This window comes from Rhizophagus irregularis, chromosome 20 (genome assembly GCF_026210795.1).
Source record: "Rhizophagus irregularis chromosome 20, complete sequence".
Classification (NCBI taxonomy): domain Eukaryota; kingdom Fungi; phylum Glomeromycota; class Glomeromycetes; order Glomerales; family Glomeraceae; genus Rhizophagus; species Rhizophagus irregularis.
In genome coordinates this window covers 3,650,210-3,673,810 of record NC_089448.1, presented here as the reverse complement: position 1 = coordinate 3,673,810, position 23,601 = coordinate 3,650,210, and the positions used below count along the sequence as shown (strand labels likewise).

At 26.4% G+C, this 23,601-nt stretch overlaps 4 protein-coding genes across 4 annotated transcripts; 2 read left to right on the top strand and 2 right to left on the bottom strand.

The window, feature by feature from the left end:
* Nucleotides 1–6,087: 6,087 nt before the first annotated feature.
* OCT59_013398 (uncharacterized protein) lies at nucleotides 6,088–8,811 on the bottom strand (the record flags this gene model as incomplete). The annotated part of the gene is made up of 4 exons (XM_025315478.2): nucleotides 6,088–6,439; nucleotides 6,520–6,606; nucleotides 6,679–8,604; nucleotides 8,746–8,811. 4 exons carry the CDS (start codon nucleotides 8,809–8,811, stop codon nucleotides 6,188–6,190), a joined length of 2,331 nt encoding a protein of 776 aa, XP_025182754.2. The 3' UTR covers nucleotides 6,088–6,187.
* A 5,557-nt stretch (nucleotides 8,812–14,368) lies between these two features.
* OCT59_013397 (uncharacterized protein) lies at nucleotides 14,369–15,237 on the top strand (the record flags this gene model as incomplete). Its single annotated transcript, XM_025315477.2, has 4 exons — nucleotides 14,369–14,458; nucleotides 14,545–14,610; nucleotides 14,685–14,843; nucleotides 14,944–15,237. 4 exons carry the CDS (start codon nucleotides 14,369–14,371, stop codon nucleotides 15,088–15,090), a joined length of 462 nt encoding a protein of 153 aa, XP_025182753.1. The 3' UTR covers nucleotides 15,091–15,237.
* Nucleotides 15,238–16,056: 819 nt separating this feature from the next.
* OCT59_013396 (uncharacterized protein) lies at nucleotides 16,057–18,284 on the top strand (the record flags this gene model as incomplete). The annotated part of the gene is made up of 2 exons (XM_025325137.1): nucleotides 16,057–16,930; nucleotides 17,032–18,284. The coding sequence occupies 2 exons, from the start codon at nucleotides 16,057–16,059 to the stop codon at nucleotides 18,282–18,284; spliced, it is 2,127 nt and encodes a 708-aa protein (XP_025182752.1).
* An 864-nt stretch (nucleotides 18,285–19,148) lies between these two features.
* Nucleotides 19,149–20,144, bottom strand: OCT59_013395 (uncharacterized protein; the record flags this gene model as incomplete). Its single annotated transcript, XM_025315476.2, has 1 exon — nucleotides 19,149–20,144. One exon carries the CDS (start codon nucleotides 20,142–20,144, stop codon nucleotides 19,149–19,151), a length of 996 nt encoding a protein of 331 aa, XP_025182751.2.
* Nucleotides 20,145–23,601: the final 3,457 nt, after the last annotated feature.

The following is a 23,601-nucleotide window of genomic DNA, read 5'->3' as shown; positions in this document are numbered from 1 at the left end:
CCAGCTTTTTTTCCACCTCCTGCATCTGCAACTTCAGTTTCTCAACTTCATATTGTAATCTTTTATTTGCATTAACCCACTCTCTATATTCCCTTTTTATATCTTGCATGAAATTTTCAAAAGTTCGTTTATTATAATCAAGCAGGTGTTGAGATAAAACTTTAAGTTTGTTCATAACCTGGCAATTATTCTCTTCTTCATGATCACAGGTGATATTATCAGTTTAAACTTTGCTATTTGCAATGTATATGGCCAAATACATTACATTCTGGTCAGATTCGAGGATGCAGTAATTTTTCCTGAGCCATATTTTTGTATTTTCTATTTAATGAATTCTCATAAACCTCTAATGTGTGTCTCAAATAAGATTTAATTTGTTCAGATTTTTCGGAAATAGATTCTAATGGAACAGTCTCTTACATGCTCTCTTGACAAGACTTTCGGGTAGTCTATCAATAGCCATTTTATTAGATATTATTTTGCACAAAAAAAAGTTTGTATGCAAGAAATACACCTATAGTGATAGTATTATTGCATTAAAAGGCTTTATTTTACTAATAAATTTACGTGTCAATACCACGAGTTGTATGGAAGATCAGCTAGATTTATTTATTTATTTTATTTTATTTCAGAGAAGAGTAACCAATGACAAGTACATAATAGAAGTAAACGACTATTCCTAGTGAAATACTATACTATTAAGGGTGCTGTGGTTATAAATCCCATAAACAAGACCTCACCCTCCAAATTTTAGTGATAATCGTTCTTTAGTTAAATCTCGTTTTCCATTTATATTAAATTATGTCAAAATAAGCTATCTTTACTGAAGTCATATTAGCTGAAACAAAGGAGAGTAAGTTTATACGGGCAGAACTACTCTAACAGTAAAACTACGCTACTGATAAAGGGGCATGGAAGATCAGCTAGAAAATATAAACTTCGATCGTTAACTAGTTAATGGTTTTATCATGTGATACAGATATTAAATTTTTTATTAATTCGTTTGCAGCCTTAAGCTCAACATTAATTTTTTGCAAATCTTACGTCGCACAAGCCCTATTCATTCGGTACCGAATATCTAATATTTCAGGTGATGGTCTCACATACTTTACGTCATCTAACAACAAAATATCAAAGTAATTTCATATCTCATATACAATAAAAATTGATCTTTACCTATTTAAAAGTAATAAAGTGGGTGGTGTTTGACATGTTGTATTGCGTGTTAAAAATAACTAAAAGGAATACTTGATGTAATAATGTAGATGAGTTATATATTATAAATACTCTTATTTCGTGTCTGAGTTTATCACGTGATTTCACGTGCGGCGGTTGCTGCTTGACGAAATTTTTTTTACTAAACTTATAATGGCGATAGTGTTACGATAATACGATATCGTGTCCGACAGTCACGAAATTTCTGCAAAGTAATTAATTTGGCTGACACGCAAATTCAAATCATTGGGATTTTGGTAGGAGGAACTGGAGAATTTTATTTTTTTTTAATTTATTTTTATGATTAGAGAATTAGAGAATTCTTTTTGAAATATAAACAGGCTTATCGCATTGCCTCTATACCGACTTTCTCTTGTGAGGATATCGGGTTCGACATATATTGGATGGCAATATAGGTCAGATGGTTTTCGTCTATTCAATGCTCAGTTTTGTGGCACAGCAAATTTGCAAAAAATGTGGATTTAAAAATAACATGGTACGTGTATTTTTGAATATGCGCCACAAATTCTGATGCGCAAGGCCGCAAGCCATTATTGTAATGACGTGCCATGACATCGAAACAGGCTTATTAGCTAAGCATTATAGCCTGGTTTGTGGCACAGCAAATTGGATTTAAAAATAATGGGTACGTGTATTTTTGAATATGCGTCACGAACCTGGCACAGATTTCTGACGCGCAAGCCATTATTGTAATGACGTGCCATGACATCGAAACAGGCTTATTAGCTAAGCATTATAGCCTGGTTTGTGGCACAGCAAATTGGATTTAAAAATAATGGGTACGTGTATTTTTGAATATGCGCCACGAACCTGGCACAGATTTCTGACGCGCAAGCCATTATTGTAATGACGTGCCATGACATCGAAACAGGCTAAGCATTAGGGATTTTTATATGTATAAATACGCTCTTATCCCACACAGTTTGAAAAAAATGGAGAAAAATTCCTCTAAAAAACAAAATAAAAATTAACAAAAAGTCAAAATGAGACTCAATCAATCTTTGCTCCTCTTAACCGTCCTTTTCGCCCTTATTGCTGTTGCTTCATGTGCAATTAAGACATGTACTCCGGTTTATGTTGTTGAGAGTGGTGATACCCTTGAAAAAATCGCGAATAAACTTAAGGTGACCTTGCTAGTTTTGAAAAGAGCAAATCCTTGTATTACAAATCCGAACGTAATCTTTCCCGGTTGTATTATCCGGATACCTAATGCTACTAGATGTTTTTAAGGTTTGTATTTTATCTTTATTGTTTATATTTAATTAATGATTACTACTAATTAATTTATACTATTTTACATAGAATTAACTGTGCTTTTAATTAATAATAGCCGTGAGAGAAATACACCATTTATTAATATTTATTTCGTTATTTGTTATTAATTTTTTTTTTGCTTTAATAACTTTTAATAGATAAATTTGTAGTGCATTAAATAGTATTGGTATATATATTTAGATATATTTAGTAAATTTATTGAAATAAATAAATAAATGTAACACACGTTTTAAAAAATTCGAAATACAGTAAAATTTTTATAGTAAAAATAAATAAAAGTAAAAAATGATGAGTAGCAAGTTGTTTTAAGGGAGGAAAGGCATGAAAGACACGCCTGCTCCGAGCCCTAATCCATATAGTGGCAGTTCCTTCAGTGGTATATATGATATTTATATATCCAAGCACCTATTCTAAGTTTCCGCTTTTTATACTTTCTCCATGATAAAAACCCTTTATTGTATCTTTCTCATCCCAAGTCTAAGAATATCAACCGATACAACAGCACACATCTGATCTAAAGAATAATCATTCGAACCCTTAACCCTATCAAAGATATCCGAAAACTGTTCCCGGGTTACAGAAATGATATTTGCGAATTTTTGCTCGAGCCTGCAATAAAAAAATGTTAGTTGAAAGTCCCTAATATGCATAGTACAATTATCAAAAATTATTTCTTACCAGAACCAGAAGAAGAACCAAAAGATGATCGAGAAGAACTGAAGTTGAAACTGAATCATTGGTCACACTTTGTTGGAAATCGGATCTTTGATAACTTGAGCCATATCATTTTGAAGAATTTTAATAAGAAGTATTGATTGATATGAATTTAGACGAAATCTCACATAAGTTATTATGATGCTGTTCCAGAATTTTTTTCGATCTCACCAAGTTTACTTGCGATGGTATTGAGGCAAATGTATCGTTCTTATACGATCAGGTGCTATGTTCTTATACGACGTATATGTCACAAAATATAGGTCGTATAAGATAGTATGTCGTACACGTATAAGAACGATACATTTGCGGTATTGAGTGATGCATTCATCTCTGAAGAAAAAGCATTATCACGTGCTTTAATTTCATTCTGATCTCTGCAGTTGGATTTCTCGTTAATTTCCGATACACGTGAGGAAAGTTCATTTTGATATTAATCATGACAAAATTTTGAAATTTTTGTTAAAAAATTAAAAATTCAAAATTTTGCATTTTTCTCAAAAATTATCTGAAAAAACAGCCTTTCTGATGACCTTAGACAAATCTCTTCTTGTGAATTTACATATAGGATAACTGTTTAATATGTATAGTTAATTATTTAATATTTTAAAATCTTATAAATTTAAAAAAATCGGACAAATGATAATCACCACTGGTGACATTTTTTTGGCATTCTCTAATTTTATAATATAAAAAAGAACATGTTTTTTATATATGGATTTGGAGTTAATGGAGCAAATCATTACATACTTTAAATTTCATGTAATTTTGGCCGAAATTATTTTACAATTGATATTGATATTATTTATTATACTATTCTTATATTTGTAAAAGAGAGCATTTGATTCTTTTATTACTTTAATAATATTATAATATATTATAATTCTTTACTGAAAGTTTCAAAATGTAAAATTTATAAACGAAATTTTTAATTTATTTTTTTTTATTTATGATAAGCAGATATTCAGATAAGGGTATTATTTATTATATTTGTAAGTGTTAATTATCGAAATTTTAGATTTTATAATATTAATTTTTCTATTTCAGTATTTCAGTTTAAAATTAAAAAAAAAAAAATTATTTATTATTATTTTTATTTAAAATATTAATTAGTAGTTCAAATACTGTGCGGCTTCACATAATCACATAATCACATCTGAATCAGAATCGGTGGTGTCCGTGTCCTTAGCTAGATCGAACTTTATATCTTTGTAATTTTTTTTTTATAATAAAATATAATGCAGTGATGCGACTGATGCGTGCTCACGCATGTTAGCAAATTTTTTTTAAAAAAGAAAAATGGCAAACTCAGTTATTAAAGTTACACTATAATACACCTTTGATATACACCTTTATTATTATTATTATATATATATATATATATTTTTAAAATTAAAATTTAAACTTAATTTTTTTTTTTAGTAAAATGAATATTATACATAAAGATTATCTTAAACTATACATATATACTATATATAAAATGTTTTTTTTTTTAGGTATAAATGCTTAATAAAAATAATGTGTTTGGATAATAATAATGAGTTAGATAATAAAATAATGGGTTTAGATAATAATTTTGGGTTATAATGATGGGTTAGATAATAATAATAGATAATAATAATGGGATAAATAAATAATAGCGGTTGGATAAAATAAAGTTTGCTTATACCCCATTATTGGCTATATAATAATAATAATAGAATAAGTATAGGTACACAAATAATAATAAAAAAAAAAGAAATTTTCTAAATAATCTAATTCTAATAAATTGTAAGATTATAAATCAAGATGCGACAATTGATTTGTACGCATTTTAGTTTTTAAAAAAAAATTAAACGCCGATTAAGTTAATAAATGAATCCTCGTGTTTTACTAATTTTAAAGTAGGGGAGAAAATAAGTGTAATGGAAGAGAACGAAAACTTTTGATCCCTAATCATTTCCCAACTTTCTTTATTCTCAGCAATAATACTCTGTCCTTGTATTTCTTTATACCCTATTTAAATAGTTAAAATACATTAGATTTAAGATTCTTTGATGTTCATTCACACTGTAATCAAAATTCCACAATAATCATAATAATAAATATAATAATAAAAGAATTTAGATTCGATATAGAATAATAATTTTGCTATTTCCCCCCGTTTCCCCCGCTTTTAAAGTAAAATAAACAAAGCTTAAAGCGGTGAATAAGAGGGATTTAATAATCCTTCCTTTTTTTTAAAAAAAAAAATCAAAAATAAATATTTTCTAAAGGGAACTTACCGAAATAAATCACTGATCACGATCATCATCTTTTTCTTGATTTTAAAAATTAAAACTTTAAAAAACTCACAAATCAAAGATATATATAATATACAAATTTTTAAGAAAACTCATTTAATTTAATCCATTTAATCCAGCAAGGAAAAGAACAATACATAATGCAAATAAATATTTCACAAATGAAGAAAGTTCTCAACAAAAAAAAGAAAAAAAAGATAAATAAATAATAAATAATACAAAAAAATAATTACAATGAAGAAAGTTATTTTTGCCGAAAAAATGAAAAAACTAATATGAATGATAGATGAAAAATGAATGATATTGTAAAATTTTGTTTAATTGTTCTCAAAAGTTTTCTTTCATTTTTTTCTCCCTACCCGCGAGGAGCATCAAAGGCTACAAGCCGATGAGCCACCACACGAACCGCGAGAAAAAATAGAAGCATCGAGGATTTTAAAATGAAAAGTAAAAAATGGGAAATAAAAAAAAATGGAATTTTTTTTTTTTAATCGTTTCCTATCAAAAAGAAAGGATCCAATTTGCTAAATTTTCATTCTTTATTTTTTTAAATTTTTTTTTTTTTTTTCTCAAAGTAAATAAATAATTTTTTTTTCAAAATTCACTAAATAACTATTAATAAAAAAAAAAATAAAAAAATAAAGGAAAAACAAATCATAATGTCCAACCAAAAGAAAAAATTACATAATTGCGCAACGACATTTGGACTTTCGAACGTAATCATCGTCATCCAAATTGCCACCGTCGCTCTTCTTTTGTTTCTTCCTGCCTGTCTTTTTCTTTCCACTTGTGACGGTGGGAACAGAATCTACTTCTGTAGAGATAGTTTTATATTCAATTTCTTGCATAACAGGTATCTGAACAGACGTCTGAACAGGTATTTGAACAGGTGTCTGGACAGGTATCTGAACGGGTATCTGTACAGGTGAGGGCTATAAAAATATAAACAATTTTTTTTTTTAGTAAAAATATAAATTAAATTAAGCTAAAATCAATTGATGATATTAATTACCTCTTCTTCAACTTTTTCTTGATATATTTGATCATTAATTTCAACTTGAACGGTCGGAACTATGGATGGTTCTGACAAAACCAAAGGCTATGAAATTATGATTGTTAGTTATTTTACCAAAACTATTAATAACAAGATACAAAAATGAAATAAAAGTACCATTGAAGGAGGGGGTTCAATAAATAGATCTATATCGTCATCTTCCCGAACACTAATTATGTATTCCTCCCGTCGGGACCTTCCCCGTTTACTTCTAATTTGATTATCATGGGGAGCATGATGATCAAAAGAGTTCTCAAACTGTGAGTTCGTAGGACTTGGAACATCTTCATGAGACTGAGTCTGTTGAGGAGGTTGTTTGCGAGGAGCGATGTAATGTGTTTTGCTTGCATTACGTGAATGCCCTGAAGATGAATTTTTTCTTTGACGACGATGTTGTGAATCTGGACCTGATGACTGTCTCTTGTGTGATTTAATTTGAGGACCATCAAATAGGTTGACAACTTGATCCGTTATATCCATATAACCATTTTCTGACGTTGGAGTTAAATCTTCTGGTTCATCACTATAACCAAGTAATGCATCATGATTTACGTAAGGTAATTGTCCGTTCATTTTGAGTTTCTTCGCGATAGTAGGTATGACAACATCATCATAAGAAATAAATTTCTTTTGATGAATTGAATGATTTGATGATGAATGATTTAATGGTAAATGATTTGTAGGTGAATGATTTGTTGGTGAATGATTTGTTGGTGAATGACTTGATGATGAATGATTTATTGGTGAACGACCTGTTGGTGATTCAGATCCTACTTCAACGTCAGTTATAAGGGCAGTATTAATAATTGGTCTCGATGGTGATAATCGAATATTACGAGGAGGTTCAATCTTTGAATTCACAAGAGGATAAGATTCTAATAATTCCTTTGATTCATTGAATTTATTTGAACCCTGTGATGATAGTGAACCTTGAGATATCTTTTGAGCAATTGTTGGCCTTTCCCTTGAAGAAATTGATAATCTTGGAATTCGAGATCTAGTAGTAGGTGAAGGTGATTGTTTTGATTTTTTAATTTCTTTTGATTTATTTGAATCTAAAGGTTGTTCAGAAGTAACAACTTGTCCTGATACTGAATAAGAACGACGACCACGGGGTTGTTGTAATTTTTTTGGTGGTTGGTATGCATTCATTTCAATAGATCTCTTGGTAGATAACATCGATTGAGATTTTTGAGGAGAATGTGAACCTCTTCGTTTCTTAGAAGATTGGGATATTTTAGAAGGACGAGAAACCCTTGAAGAAGAGGATTTATAATCATCAATAAATTCTGTTGAAGTTGAATCAGATGAAGAAGAAGGAGGAGGAGTTATAAGAGATTGATCATTTTCTGAAGGTTTTTGTGAAATGGTTGGAGTAATTTGAGGTGAACGAGGAGGAGTAGCAGGAGGAGTAGCAATACCATCTTTTTGTAAAGATTTATTATCATCAATTGTATTTGTAGACATAATTAATTTATTCTTAGAAGAAGGAGGAGGGATAGTTTTTGACGGAATTTTCTTAATATTATTAGAAGAGACCATATCGGCCTTTCCATTTAAGTCCATAATTTGATGGTTAGGTATTACTTTACTCTTTTCCTTTTCACTAGAAATTTCATCAAATTTTGATCTCTGTTTTTTATTATTAGGGTTCCGTATTATTAAATCATCATCTAATGTATTCTTTCTTTCCGTAGAATTTGAATTTATGAACATATCATTACCAAGTGAATTTGATCTTTCATTCTTACCAATACCATTTACACGTTGTTGTTTATCAGCTTCAGGACCTACAGCATTTGAAGATTTTACTTTAAGAACTTGATCAGAATTTGTAGAGATTCCTTTTTTTAAAGGACTTTCACTATGATGTCTTTGTTTTTGTTTAAGAGATGAACCATTATTATTATTATTATTAATATTATTGATGGTACTAAATTGTTCTATGCTACCAGAACTTCTTGGGATCTTGTCCCGTTTTTTAAATGGGTCCGGTACACTTTGTGCACTTTGGTCAGGTTGTATTTCAACAACCTCTAGTATCTAATTAAATTTGAGAATTATACGAGTTTTTATAAGTTTTGTTTTAAAAGTCAATAAAAAATATATTTTTTTTAAAAAAAAATAAAATAACTTGTTTTCATGGGCAAAACACATAAAACAAGTACAAGTGTGTATACTCACCGAATCTGTTGTACTGAAACGAATTTCAAAAGCAGCAGGTACTTGTTGTGGTTGTCTTAGAGACATTTTATTGGAATGTTCATTAAAGAAAAAATTGCCCGTTTAAACCTTTGAAGGCTTAGAAGTGATAACACTTCAAGGGGAAATAAAAGTTTCTTGAAATCGTTAACTATTTCTTGAAGACAGAAAAATTTTTGTTATAGCTGCAAGAGGATGAAAGGAGTTCCTTCTTTTATTTTTTTTCGTGTTTGTCGTTTATTTCGAGTTCTTTTTTGTTGTTCTAGTTCCACTTCAAAATTTTGGTTCTACTCTCGTTTAAAAAAAAAAAAAAGAAATATTCGCCTCGGGTTTTGTTATTGAGTTCGTCGGAAGAAAAGTGAGAGGTTCGTTATTCGTGAAAGTATGTATAATGTATTTTCGAGATAAATTTTTTTTTTTATAAACAAAAAAAAAAATAAATCTCTGGCGGATATTTCGTGTATTGGTTGGTTATAGAGTGAGAGAACTAGAAAAATATAAAGAAGAAAGAAAATATTTTTTTTTTTTGAAGGGTTCCGAAAAAAGGAAAAAAAAAATTTTTTTTTTTAGACGTTAAATATATGTGAATATCAAGTTTATAATAGGAGACAATAGCAACAGATAAACAACAACAGAGAATTTTTGGAATAGAAAGAAAAAAAAAAAAATATATATATAAAAATAAAAATAAAATATTTAGACGATTTACGATTTATATTGTATTGTTATGATTAAGGGGGAGAAGAGGGGACTATATCGTTTTTTTTATTACAAAAAAAAAAAAATATAAAAATATATTTGTATACTTTTTAATTTAAATAAACCGACCGACCGATTATTTTTTTTTTTTTAGTCTAAAAGGCAGCCTGCTGCAAATCTAAATATATATATTATTAAAAAAATGAACTGCGGGTTCCTTCTTTTTCAAAGTTTAAACCTTTTTTCTTTTCTTTTGTTTAGCGAAAAGAGAAAGAAAAAAAAAAAAAAAAAAAAAAAAAAAAAAAAAAAAAAAAAAAAAAGAAAAAAAAAAATAAAATAAACAAAACTTTTTTTTATTGAATAGAAGAGAACTAGGGAAAAAAAAAAAAATTATTTTTTTTTTAATTAATGTAAATGTGAGATGATGACGAATAGATTTTTTTGAATATCACAAAGAAATTTACAAAGGGAAAAAAAAAAAAAATTTTTTTAAACTAAAAGAAAAAATATTAAAAAAGATTGGTTCAAAATAAAAAGTTTTATCTTTAATTATTTATTTTTTTTTTTTTTTTTTTTTTGTTTGTGTTCCAAAATACCAGACCTAAAAAAGATTAAGGCATAGTTGAAGTTGAAAATCAAAAATTTTCCCTTTTGTGTGTGACGGTACATCTCTTTTTATATATACAGTATAATTATAAATTATGTATTATATTATATATATAATTAGGTATATATGAATTATTAAATGAAATACTGAAAATAGAGAAATTATCACACATGATAAATAATTTATATTCCATATATGCGTATATGAATGAGTGTAATTATGTAATTATTATTATTATTATTAATTTTTATTAATAAATATATTAAATATATTAAATATAATTATGATATCTGTTATTATAATTATTGTTATTAAATAAATTAAATACAAGTATTTTATATAAGATGATCATTTTTTGAAATTATTTTGTTAAAAAATTTCTATAATACATCAAAAAAGTAAAAAAAAGTATTTTTTATTTTTATTTTTTTTTTTGTGATTACAGAAAATTTTTTGAAACCTCAACTTTAAAAAACCCGAACTCCCGCCATAAACAAAAAGGCGCAAGTTATGCAGTTATGCGTAATTAGATAAACTACGTAATTATAAATAGACTGCAGAATCTGCAGGTTGTTGGTTATTTTGTAACACTTAAATTGCATTAATATGCATCAATTATACATTTCTAACAGGTTCTTTTTTCCTTGTAACGTTTTAGTAATAAATAATAATTTTGTATTAATAATTCGTTGTTAATTAAATAATAATAAATAATAATTATCCTGATAATTCTGCCCGAATAAAAACCTGATTTTTATAAACCAATGACCCTTAATTTGGCTATATGCACGTGCGAAATTTAGAATAGATGCTCTTAGATTTCTTAGATTTAATTATTTAAGAAAAACGGATAATTTTGATTATCAAAGAAGAATTAAAGAAGGATTAAAATGAAATAAAATGGATGTTATGAAATTGTTTGTTATAATGCTGTCCTGGGAAATTTCTATGTATCAGAAGAATAAGAATCTTTTCAAAGACTGATCATATGACATTCTGGCATGCTGGAGATCCATAGGACAAATATTTCAAACCTCACATAAATGGAAAATAAAGGGGAGTTCGTACGTATCATTATTTATGTACAGCCGATTTTCTTTCAATGCAGCAAGAATTTTTTTTTTTTCACAGGAGAAAAAAAAAGAAAATGGAAGCAACCTAAATTATTAAGAATTTAAACGTTTCTTGTTTGTTTCATGAATTTTTTATCATAAAAGTAAGCCTTTGTTATGAATACATATTTACGCATATTATTTTAATCATTCTACTGATGATGATGATGATTTAAATCAAAATATTTGTGATGCAAAAGGATTTCTGTCGTGTAATTTTGAAAGGGTTATTATTTAATTGTATCAGCCAATTTTTATTATGATTGGTTGAAATTTCTGTCAACAATACACGAAAATTTGTGCCGCGTGTTTGAAAATTGTGGAGAAAAAAAATTATATTTTTTTTTTTTGCTGCTTTGCTTTTTAAAAATTAATAAAATGCAATAACAGATCCCACTTTAATTACATTAAATTACCTACTTTTTATTACGTATATAAAAATTGTATACAAATGAAAATGTTATTAAAATGGTAATCAAAAAAAATAAATCTAGTCAAATATGGTGACATTGTTTTCTCTATCATTGTGTTGCCAATTTTGGTCCGTTTTGCCAATTTTGGTCTGTGTAATAAAAAATATTTAGTAAATTTTTGTGATAAATTTTTCGATTGGGGATTTGGAGAAAATTTTGGATATCACAAAATCACAATTGTCAATCTTATTTAAAATATTTTATATTTTTGGGTACGACAAAAAGATGATCGAAGCTAAACATGAAAGTTGAAATAAATAAATAGTAAATAAATGATTTATAGTAAAATACTAAATGTATATATTGTAAATGTATACATAATTTAATATATATATTAAATATATAATTTACATACTAATATACATACGTATACAACGTATACAGTATGTACTTACGTATGTATACCTGTCAACTCACGTTTAACATTTGTTCTACTTTCTTGTTAATTTATAAATATTATAATTAAGCTATATGTACGTCGTAAATTATTAGGAATTACAGTTTATATGAGTTTATATGAAATTTCCAAGAAAAGACTTCAAAAGATGAACAAGGATAATCATGTCGATTATTATTTTATAATTTATATAATTTATTAAAGTCATAATTAATTAACTCTTTTTTTCTGACACTTAATTTTACCTTAATTTTAACTCAATTTTACTTACTTTAATTACTTTATTTCAACTTTACCTAATTTTAACTTTTTCGGAATTTCAAATACCTTTACAAGTAAAAGTCTCGGTTCTTAGTTTTTTTTACGGTAACTTCCGGTAAAAATGTTACCCCTAATCGGAAATTTTTCCGAAACACAACCGGATTCTTTCAGGTTTTTTGAATAAACCCTAATAAACCCTTAAAGTCTTGATATTAAGTTTTTATTTTCCGATTAGGAAAATTTCTGCCAAGATTTTACGTCCGAATTACAATCATTTGATTGGTTAATGAATGTAAATATTTAATTTAGTCTCGTGGTTCATCATATTTTTTAAATGATCATTTAAAAAAAAAAAAAATCCATGAAAAGAATATTATTTCTTTCTGTTGTTAAATTGATTAAATTATTGGTCCATATTTTTTTTATATTTACTTTTTTTTTAAAGAAAAAGGATCAAAAACAATATAATTACTTAAAAGTATAAATATTTACAATAATAAATAACTAACGTTGTAATTTATTTATTCTCCTATTTTATAAACAGGTTTCTAAAAAGCTGGCGATAAATTTTTTTAAATGACCACCTGAATATCATCCAATTATCATTCCCAAATATTCAATCTTTTCAAAATTATGAATATTGTTCTAATATGTAAATCATAAATTAAATTAATTTGTAGATAACGTTTGATAACAATAGTTTACTTTGAGCCTATTGTATTTTAATAAACTACTTTATTACATTATTATTAAATGAATTTAAAATAACGAATAACGAATAACCTTTCACTGAGTCTCGAAACTTAAAAAATGTTACCTTCGTGAAATATATTTTAAATTTGCAGGTGATTTTCATGTCTTTGTAGTAACACGAATAACACAAAAAAATCGTTATTGAAATAATCAAATTAGTATGTGACTTTTAAATTTTTAGGAGTTTATTAGCCCTACTTTTTTTTTTTTGACCTCCCCAAATGTGTGAGTCAATTATTAACCAAATAATACATATCATTGGCTAATTTGGTAAATATTAAATTAAACACACGTAAAGATCATTATATCCCTCCATCAGTACATTATAAATACATTTAAATTTTTTTTTCTCATAATGATAATAAAAAGGGATTTATTTTTTTTAAAAAAAAAAAAATTTTTTTTTTCGTACGTTACCAATATTTATATATAATTTATGCATATTAGTAATACTAGATCTCTCACTACTAGAATTGGTAAAGATCCTGCGCCGCATCAGGTATGTATCAAATCAGTCCCACAATTTCGTCGATTAGTATAAGTAATTACACAATCCGACATTTGGTTCAATAAAAGGGTGTGTGGCTACTTTCATTATGCCACATGGACTTGAATGTCCATGCAGAATCGTCATCCAGAGATTTTGCGCACATAATTTTTAGGTTATAAATGGGTGGTTGTCTGGCTTCGCTTTAAGCTGACGCCGCCCTAATTTAAGATTTATAAGCGGGTTGGGCTAAAAAAACATGGGAGTTGTGAGAAAAAAAAAGGGGGAGAGGAGAGGGGGAAAATCTATGTTATCTTTTTAGGGATATATTCAAAGTATTAATAAGGTTATTTAATTACTATTGATCTTACCTTTTTCTTGTTGATAGACATTCTAATTTTGTTTCTTTTTAAACAAGAAATTTTGGTCACATGCGGATCATTGAAATGTTGTGTTTCGAACGAATTCAAACCTTAAAAAAAGTTACGTAAGAAACGTAACATGTTACGATACACCAGTAACACCACATCTTGATTGAATGGATTCCGATAAGTCTTTTCAAAGAAAAAAAAAAATTTTAAAAAAAATTTTAAAATTTATTATTTTCGGTTAAAAAACAAAAAAAAAAATATAAACAAATAAGTTAGTAATGCATCTTTCACGATACCCATTGTTTAAAAATAATATTCCGTATTATTCAATTATATATTAAACAATCATCGTTCTCATACCAATTGTGTGATAACAATTATTAAACTCAAAATTTTGTTTAACATAATTGACGGAGGTTTTTTTTAATTTTTAGGTTACAGCGAAATGTCAATACCTTCTAGATTAGCTTTTGCTCGTAAAGTATTGCAAAATTTTATGGCAACTGATGGATTTGATAAATTACTTATGGGAAAGGTAACGATAACTCTTCATTATTAGATATATTTTCATTATTATATAAACATGAATTGGTTCTTTTTCTTTCTTTTTGGTAATTTAAGATGACGATTACGGATGTAGCTGATGGAAAAATTACTTGTGAATTACCCGTGGAAAAAATACATTTGGTAATAAAAAAAATTATTATTTTCTTTTTTTCATTATACTTTTAATCAGATTTTAATAATATATTCTTTTTAAGAACCGATTAGGTATCGTACACGGTGGTTTTCTTTCAACATTAGTTGATATAGGGGGTTCAATGGCATTATCTACAAAAGGGATGTACACTACAGGTGTTAGCACAGATTTAAATATTACTTTTTTAAATTCTGCCAAAGAAGGAGATATAATAATCATGGTACATATTCTTTAACGTTACATTGTCATTTTTTTCCTTTTTTTGAATTATTTTTTTCGGAGATTTTATTAAGTTTATAATTGTATTTTTTTTTATTTAGGACTCCGAATGTGTTAAACTTGGTAAAACACTTGCTTATACTACAGTAGATTTAAAGAATAAAATTGACGGTAAAATAATTGCTATGGGACGTCATACGAAATTTATTGCTGCTTCTCTTAATCATCCTAATAATGTTAAATTATAATACTGGCCCGCATTATTGGGCCATTATTAGGCCCACGTTATGGTTGTCTTTGGTATCACAAATTTATTCTTCATATTGTTTTAAATTTTATGAATCTCAAATAAAAAGGATTTAATAAAAAGATTTTAATAACTTTAGAAGGAAATGAATCAATTATTTTTTTTTCATTCATTTTTGTTTTATAATTATCCTACTTTGTATAATTTTTCTGCAATTATATTTACCACGTGATAATCGGTTTCTTTTTTCTGTGGTTCATTGGGTCTATTGGTCAGCAAATCATGTCATTCTTCAACACTTCAAGAAATCGATGTACTAATTATTTCAGTTCAATTATAGTATGGATCAAAATAAGTAATTTCTCTCCTTTTTTTTTTTTTTTTGACTTTAAAACATAAAAAATAAAAAATCAAAAAATCAAAAAATAAAAAATAAAAATCGATTTCATTAAATTTCATTAAATCTCAAATTTTTATTTCAATCTAAAAAAAAATTTGATCAAAAAATTTTATTATTATTCGTCAAAGAGATACTATTTTTTTTTTTATGTTTGATTTAAAAACATTTAAAAAAAATGATTTAAAAATGATTTAAAAATGATTTAAATGATGCATTAAAAAAAAATAAATAAAATTTGTTAACAATTTAACTAAACAATTTTTTATTTTTTTTTTTAATCCCTTAAATTTTATATAATTATATACTTTATATATATATATATATAATAAATAAACCAAATTTTTAAGCTTTAAAGCTTTTTAAAGAATTTCTTTCTTCTATTTGTATCAGCCGCAGTCAAAAAAAAAGTTTGTTTTTTAAATATTACTTTTTTTTACTTATTTTTCACTTATTTTAACAATTTTTTTTTTTAAAAAAAAAATAAAAAAAATAAATAAAAAAATAATTCTAATAAATTTCATCTTCTCATAAATTTCATCTTCAAAAAAAAAAAAATTAGGATAAAGAATGGCTCCAAAGACGTTCGATGATAGTGCACTTCAACCTCAACCACAACAACGACCATTAATAAACAACATTTCAAGAAACTCTGCACGTCATTATCAGTCACCATCTACAATTAGTTTACCACCAATTTATAATCGTAATTCCACTAATTCCACTACAGCAAGATTTAATCTTAATAATAGTAATAATAATAATAATCATAATAATAATAATTATTATTATAATTATAATTATAATAATAATAATCCTTCTCGTCGTTTTACTCCAAGAAGACATCGTTTCGTTCCTACTTCATATCAAAACAACATGTCCAATAATATTCCTTCTTATGATCAACGTATTCAAAATTTTACCCCTTCAAGACGTTCTTCTTCGAGATATTCTTTCGCTTCAAATAATTCTGATATTGTGACAACTAATAATAATAGTATTAATGATGATGATATTATTACACAAAATAATTTATCATCTTCGTCACGATATGTCACTACCCCTTCAAATTTTTCTTCTTCCTCTTCATCATCATCTACATATTCTCCTCATCCTTTTTCCTTTTATACATCATCTCCTCGTCCTTCTTTAAACACAACAAATGATGATAGATATACATCATCATCTCATTCATCATTAACCACAACAAACAACAATAATAATGATAATAGATATAATTCATCTTCTCGTTCATCTTTAATCACAACAAACAACAATAATAATGATAATAGATATACTTATAATAGACCGGTAATACCTTCATCTACGACAACTTTAACAGTGACGCGTCCTATTTCTTCTTCTACATCCATCGGTGATCATTCAAGATTAAACTTTCAAAATTCAAATCGGAATTCTTCATATTATCCTAATCTATATTATTGTAATCATTATGAAACCTTATTAAAATAGTTCATGTATTTTTTTTTAAACTTGATTTCTTTTTTTAACATTATTTATTTATTTATTATTATTATTATTAAGCTTATAGAAATCATTTCAATATAATTCCGCAACAAAATGTGTCAATATTACATCAACTTCCTATATTACCGCAATCTTCCGATCATCAACAAAGAGAAGAACCGCCACCACCACTACCACCACAATCACAACCACAACCATCATCACAATCACAACTTGTACCTTCAAATAATGATCAAGATCATCATGAAAACGTTCTCTCACCCGAATTACATGAAACTGAAAAAGAAGAAAAGAAGAAAAGACGTAATCAAAGAAGTAGGAATAGGAGTAAACATCGTCGATATCAACAAAATCAACAACAAAATCAACAACAACAGCAACAACAACAGCAACAACAACAACAACAACAACAAAATCAACAACAACAACAACACCAACAACCAAAACAACATCAACATCAACAACATCAACAACAAAAACAACAAGAAGAAGAAAAAGAAAAGGAAATTCCTTCAGATCTTTATCTTTTAAACTTTTTCATTTCAATAAGTAAATATATTAATACTGAATATTTTCTTCGTGTTTGGTCAAAAAGTGATAAATGTTGTGCTATTCTTCGTGTACCAATTTTAAAAAGAACTTTTGGTGCTTTTAAGCCCACCAAAGATCTCGCAAAAGAATCAGTGGCTGAAATGGCTATCGAAGAATTTATTAAACAACAACCTGATGTTGCTTGTGCTGTTGCAAGATCTCATGGAATTATAAATGGTTCGCAAATTGAAAATAATAATATTATCGAAATCAATGCTAAAGAATGGTTATCAAAAACTATTGCCGAACTTATAACTCTTACATCAATCAAGAAAATTAATGAATCAAATCCTAGCAGTGAAGAAGATTTGGATGACTCCACAGAAAAAAGTACTCCCCAATCTATTAATTCGAAAGATTTGGATGACTCCACGAATAAATGTACTTCCCAATCTATTACTTCAAAAGGTTTGGATGACTCCACGAATAAATGTACTTCCCAATCTATTACTTCAAAAGGTTTGGATGACTCTAAAGATAAAAGTACTCCCCAATCTATTAATTCGAAAGGTTTGGATGACTTCACGAATAAATGTACTTCCCAATCTATTACTCCAAAAGGTTTGGATGACTCCACGAATAAAAGTACTTCACAATCCACTAATTCGAACGAAGAGAAAAACTTGGATGTCAAAGATAGTAATATTGAAGCATTAGATGATAACATTAAAACTCAAGATAGAGAAATGATGGGCGAAGTTACGGCATCAAATAAATAATTTGAGAATGAATCATGATCCGTGATCTGATATTATTAGCTTTCTTTTATTTTTCTTTCTTTTTTTCAAACAACAAACATTTATTCGAATTTATTCGACGAATATTAATTTTATTCCCGATTCAATTTAATCATTTTAATTTGGCAGAAATTCTTTACTTTTTTTTGTGTGTTGAAATGTAACAATATTAATCACTTTTACATTTGCTTTTGATTTTATTTGCTTACTTTTGCCTAACTTTTTACTTTCATTAAAACAATTATCTTTTACAATTTATCATATTCTTTCAAGCAGTATGTAAGGGCTGTTTGAATTTATTAAAATGAAATATAAAATACAAATTATTACTTGCTATAATAAATACTGTATTAACAATTTATAATTCTCACTATTTTTAATTATATGAACCCTGATTCTTCGTGAATATAAAAAAATACTAGCATATTATTGCACATTTGTATAATCAGGTTAGTCTAATTTATTTTAACCAAGTACTAAAATGGTTTCTTCATCGGGATTGGCTAGCTATTCAAAAAATTTTACTTGATCTTACCTATGAAACATTGTTACCTGGCATTATAATTTACGTTTTATTATTTGGTTTTTTTTATATTAAATAATTTTAATTTTATTCGTGTTATTAAAATTGTATTGGTACAAAAACAACCTGTCACAACCCAAAATGTTACATTTCTCTATGTTATATTAAATATTTAACTTATTAGATAATTAAATAATTATCCACTATTAAAATTAGCGAAAATGTCTTCTATTGAATGTATCATATTAAATACATTATATTATCTTATATGAAGCATATAATCTATTAGTCTGAATTTAACGAATTTAACGAATTTAACGAATTTAACGGTTAAGTAATGTGAATGCTTTACCGGGGATGTTATTTTCGAATTTATCTACACAACCTTTAGTTTCATCATCTAAACATTTTCCGACAATAAACATAGTTTTACCTTGGTCTCCAGCCAATTCCAGATTAGCAGCACTTTTTATATTTAATTTAATCCTTGACAAAACTACTTTATTTGGAGAGAATACTACTACTTCTTGTCCACCATTTCTTGTTACGTAAAGATTTCCTTCAATATCAGTGCGCATACCATCAACATCAACTGATTGAGTACCATCAAGTATTGCAAAGTCCACGAAAAGTTCTTGTGAAGAAACCATTCCAGTCCTATGGTCAACCTTGAATTTCCAAATTTTATTTGAAACTGGAGTAAAACCTATATTAAAGGCTTCTGATAAGTATAATGTTTTTTCATCAGGTGAGAGTTCAATACCGTTAGTCCTCCCAAATTTCATAAGTTGGGTTGCTCTTCCATCAGGTTGACAAATCCAAAGACCGCCATCCCCAATTACAGTATTCTCGGTAAAATTTTGCCCGGATATATATATACGACCAGTTTCAGAGAGGGCCAAATCATTGGGTATAACAAAAGTATCATCTTTACAAAAAATTTCTTGTTTGGTAGTTCCATCATTCATTTCTGTAACTTTTGTTACATCCCCATCTTTGTTTGCAACTAATGCTATATTTTTTATACCCATATCAATTTCTTTTTTACTTAAACGTAAAAATCTAATACCATTGAAATTTGTTGTCACTATTGGAGAAGCAGAATATAGTTTTTGTTTTGGTGAGATTTGTCCAATTTTGGTAGTTGAATTAGCAAAATCTGTTGCAAATGCTTCCCCAAGTTTATTAACTGAAGCTCCTTCAATTGATGGACCATATTGTGTATCTTTTGAGGTGATAAATGGTGTTGAGTTAAAAATTTCTTCACAATGTACCGAAGCTATCACATATGTAAGGATTATGAAAATATTAAACTTCATTTTTGCGTGCTTAAAAAAAATTACGTTTCAAATTAAAAAATTAAAAAAAATAAAAAAAGTTTTTTTTTTTTGGATCGATTAGAACTAGAAAAAAAACTTTTTTGGGATTGAAATACATTTTTTTAACCGTATATTTATATGATTAATTTCTTTACATTAATGAAACTTGGTTACCCCAAATGAGATCTTCGAAACTTTTCCCTATTTTTTATGCATGAACTTAATAACATACATCTTTGAGATGATGAATTTGAATATGATTGACGTTTCGATAGGCAAGTTCGTTGGTTGATTTCAATTAATTTTTTCACAAAATAAATTTCTAATGAATCAGGGTCAAGGAATCATATTTATCTGAATTAAATCTAAGACATTTTAAATTCAATTATTCGAATTTATTCGAGTAAAGTGCATTTTGAAATTGGATCGTCGCTGATCTATAATTAGCATAATTAAATGCTGGCCCCTGAATATTACCCTCGTTTGAAAATGTTTGAAATAATTTAAATAATTTATAGAAATTTATAGTAATTTATGTTAATAATTTTATGCTTTTTTTCCTACCACTAAGAAAGGAAACCGTTATTGAGTCCGAAGTGCTGTTTAAGGTCATGTTCCGGGAAGGTACTTGCGTAGAATTATGTAGTCCTTCGTTACAATTTTACTAATAACACTTTTTTGTTTACAAACTCTTGGATTAGAAAAAATTACAAATAATAAATGATATAAATGATTAATCTTATGGTATTTTTGTCTGATTCCAATAAATTCTTTGATTGATTTCATATGTTGATTTCATTAAATTAAAGTAAAATTACTTTATCATTAAATACAGCTTACTTTGCTCATGATATCAAAAGTAAACTAGCAAAAGAAATGGTAACAAAAGAATACCTTAAAGTTGGGTGAAATAATCCTCTTTAAAAATATCTTGCTTGAGGCAGTAGAAATTTCTACAGTTGCATGTTTTCTACAAAATTTCATTTGGTTGCAACTTGCAAAATATTTTTAAAGCTAATATCTCAATGTAAAACTTTTAGTAATAAAGTATAATTAGTTATTTAGGTTTAATGATCTATAGTTCTGGATCTGGCTATATGGAAGAATGGTTGATTACATTAATTAAAATCAGGTTATATAGTATTATATAATGGGTAATATTAAAAAGCTGAAGATACAATTTTTTCAAAATTTTTTTTTAATTTTTTTTGGATTAACAAAATGATTAATTTACTTTTTATTAGATTTAAAAGGTAAAATTATTAGATAAAAATATAATTTTATTTTATTTTTTACTTTTTAAATTCATTTGGTTATTTATTATTATTAAAAAATAGTTTAAATAAAAAATACTAAACATATTTGTTATAAATATAATAAAATTCATTAATATAGACTTTATATTTAATTAACTGTTTATAATAAAAAAAAATTGAAATAATTACTTAAATCAAAATAATAATATTATATCATATTTTTAATATTTAAGATTCAAATTAAATAGATTATAAGTTAAGCTTTTATTTGTATTATTTTTAATTAATAAAGCTATATTAAAAATTTTTTAATTTTTCAAATACAAAAAAGGTTATTTAATAAAAATATTAAAATTAATAATTGATTTATATATAAGTTATATTTTAGTTTGATAAATTAATTTAAAATTTAGCTTTAATATTTAGAATTTTTACAAACTTTTTTTGCTATTTATTGTTTTATTTTAATTAAATAATTTAATTAAATTTAATTTTAATAGATATAATTTTTAAACATATTAATCTCTATCAATATTAAAATTAAAAAAATCATTTTACTACCATTCAATTTATTTTAATGAAAGGAATAAAATGGTATAAATTCATTAAATTCTAATTACTAGTTACAGTTTTTACAATCAATAATTATTATATAAATAAATATAAAAAAATAATTTATATATTATTTTTAAAGATCATTTTAACGCTCACCAGAAGTGATTTTTACCAGATAATGTGATTTATAATTATTTTTATTAAATTCATTTTTAAATAAAGTACAATTTTTAATTTTTAACATCTCTAATTATAACGCAATGCATATATACAGTATATTACATTATTGGTACTAATTGTTAAATAATCAAATGATTTAATAAACTTGTATAGATAATGAAGGAGTGAAGGTAGTGATAAAAGAATGAAAATAATGATAAAAATGTAAAAAGAGTGAAAATGATGATAAGAGAGCAAAAGTAATGATAAAGGAACAAAAAAATATAATGAAAACATGTAAAGAAACAAAATAAATGATGAGAGAGTGAAAATGATGATAAAAATACATAAACAAACAAAATAGATGATGAGGGAGTAAAAATAATGATGAAAAAATGTAAAGAAACAAAATAGATGATAAGGGATTGAAAATAATGATAAAAAAATGTAAACAAATAAAATAGACGATGAGGAAGTGAAAATGATGAAAAAATGTAAAGGAACAAAATATATGATGAAAGAGTGAAAATAATGATAAACAATGTAAACAGACAAAATAGATGATGAAGAAGTGAAAATGATGATAAAAAAATGTAAACAAACAAAATAGAGAATGAGGGAGTGAAAATGATGATGAAGTAACGTAAAGAAATGAAATAAATAATGAGGGAGTAAAAATAATGATGAAAAAACGTAAACAAACAAAATAGATAATGAGGGAGTGAAAATGATGATAAAAACGTAAACAGACAAAATAAATGATGAAGGAGTGAAAATGATGATAAAAAAATGTAAAGGAATGAAATAGATGATGAGGAAGTGAAAATAATGATGAAATAACGTAAAGAGACGAAATAGATGATGAGGGAGTGAAAATGATAATAAAATAATGTAAACAGACAAAATAGATGATGGGGAGTGAAAATGATAATAAAAAAATATAAACAGACAAAATAGATGATGAAGGAGTGAAAATGATGATGAAAAATGTAAAGGAACGAAATAGATGATGAAGGAGTGAAAATAATGATAAACAATGTAAATAGACAAAATAGATGATAATAAAGAAGTGAAAATGATGATAAAAAAATGTAAACAAACAAAATAGATAATGAGGGAGTGAAAATGATGATGAAGTAATGTAAAGAAATGAAATAGATGATGAGGGAGTAAAAATAATGATGAAAAAATATAAACAAACAAAATAGATAATAAGGGAGTGAAAATGATGATAAAAAAATGTAAACAGACAAAATAAATGATGAAGGAGTGAAAATGATGATAAAAAAATGTAAAGGAATGAAATAGATGATGAGGGAGTGAAAATAATAATGAAATAACGTAAAGAGACGAAATAGATGATGAGGGAGTGAAAATGATAATAAAATAATGTAAACAGACAAAATAGATGATGGGGGAGTGAAAATGATAATAAAAAAACATAAACAGACAAAATAGATGATGAAGGAGTGAAAATGATGATGAAA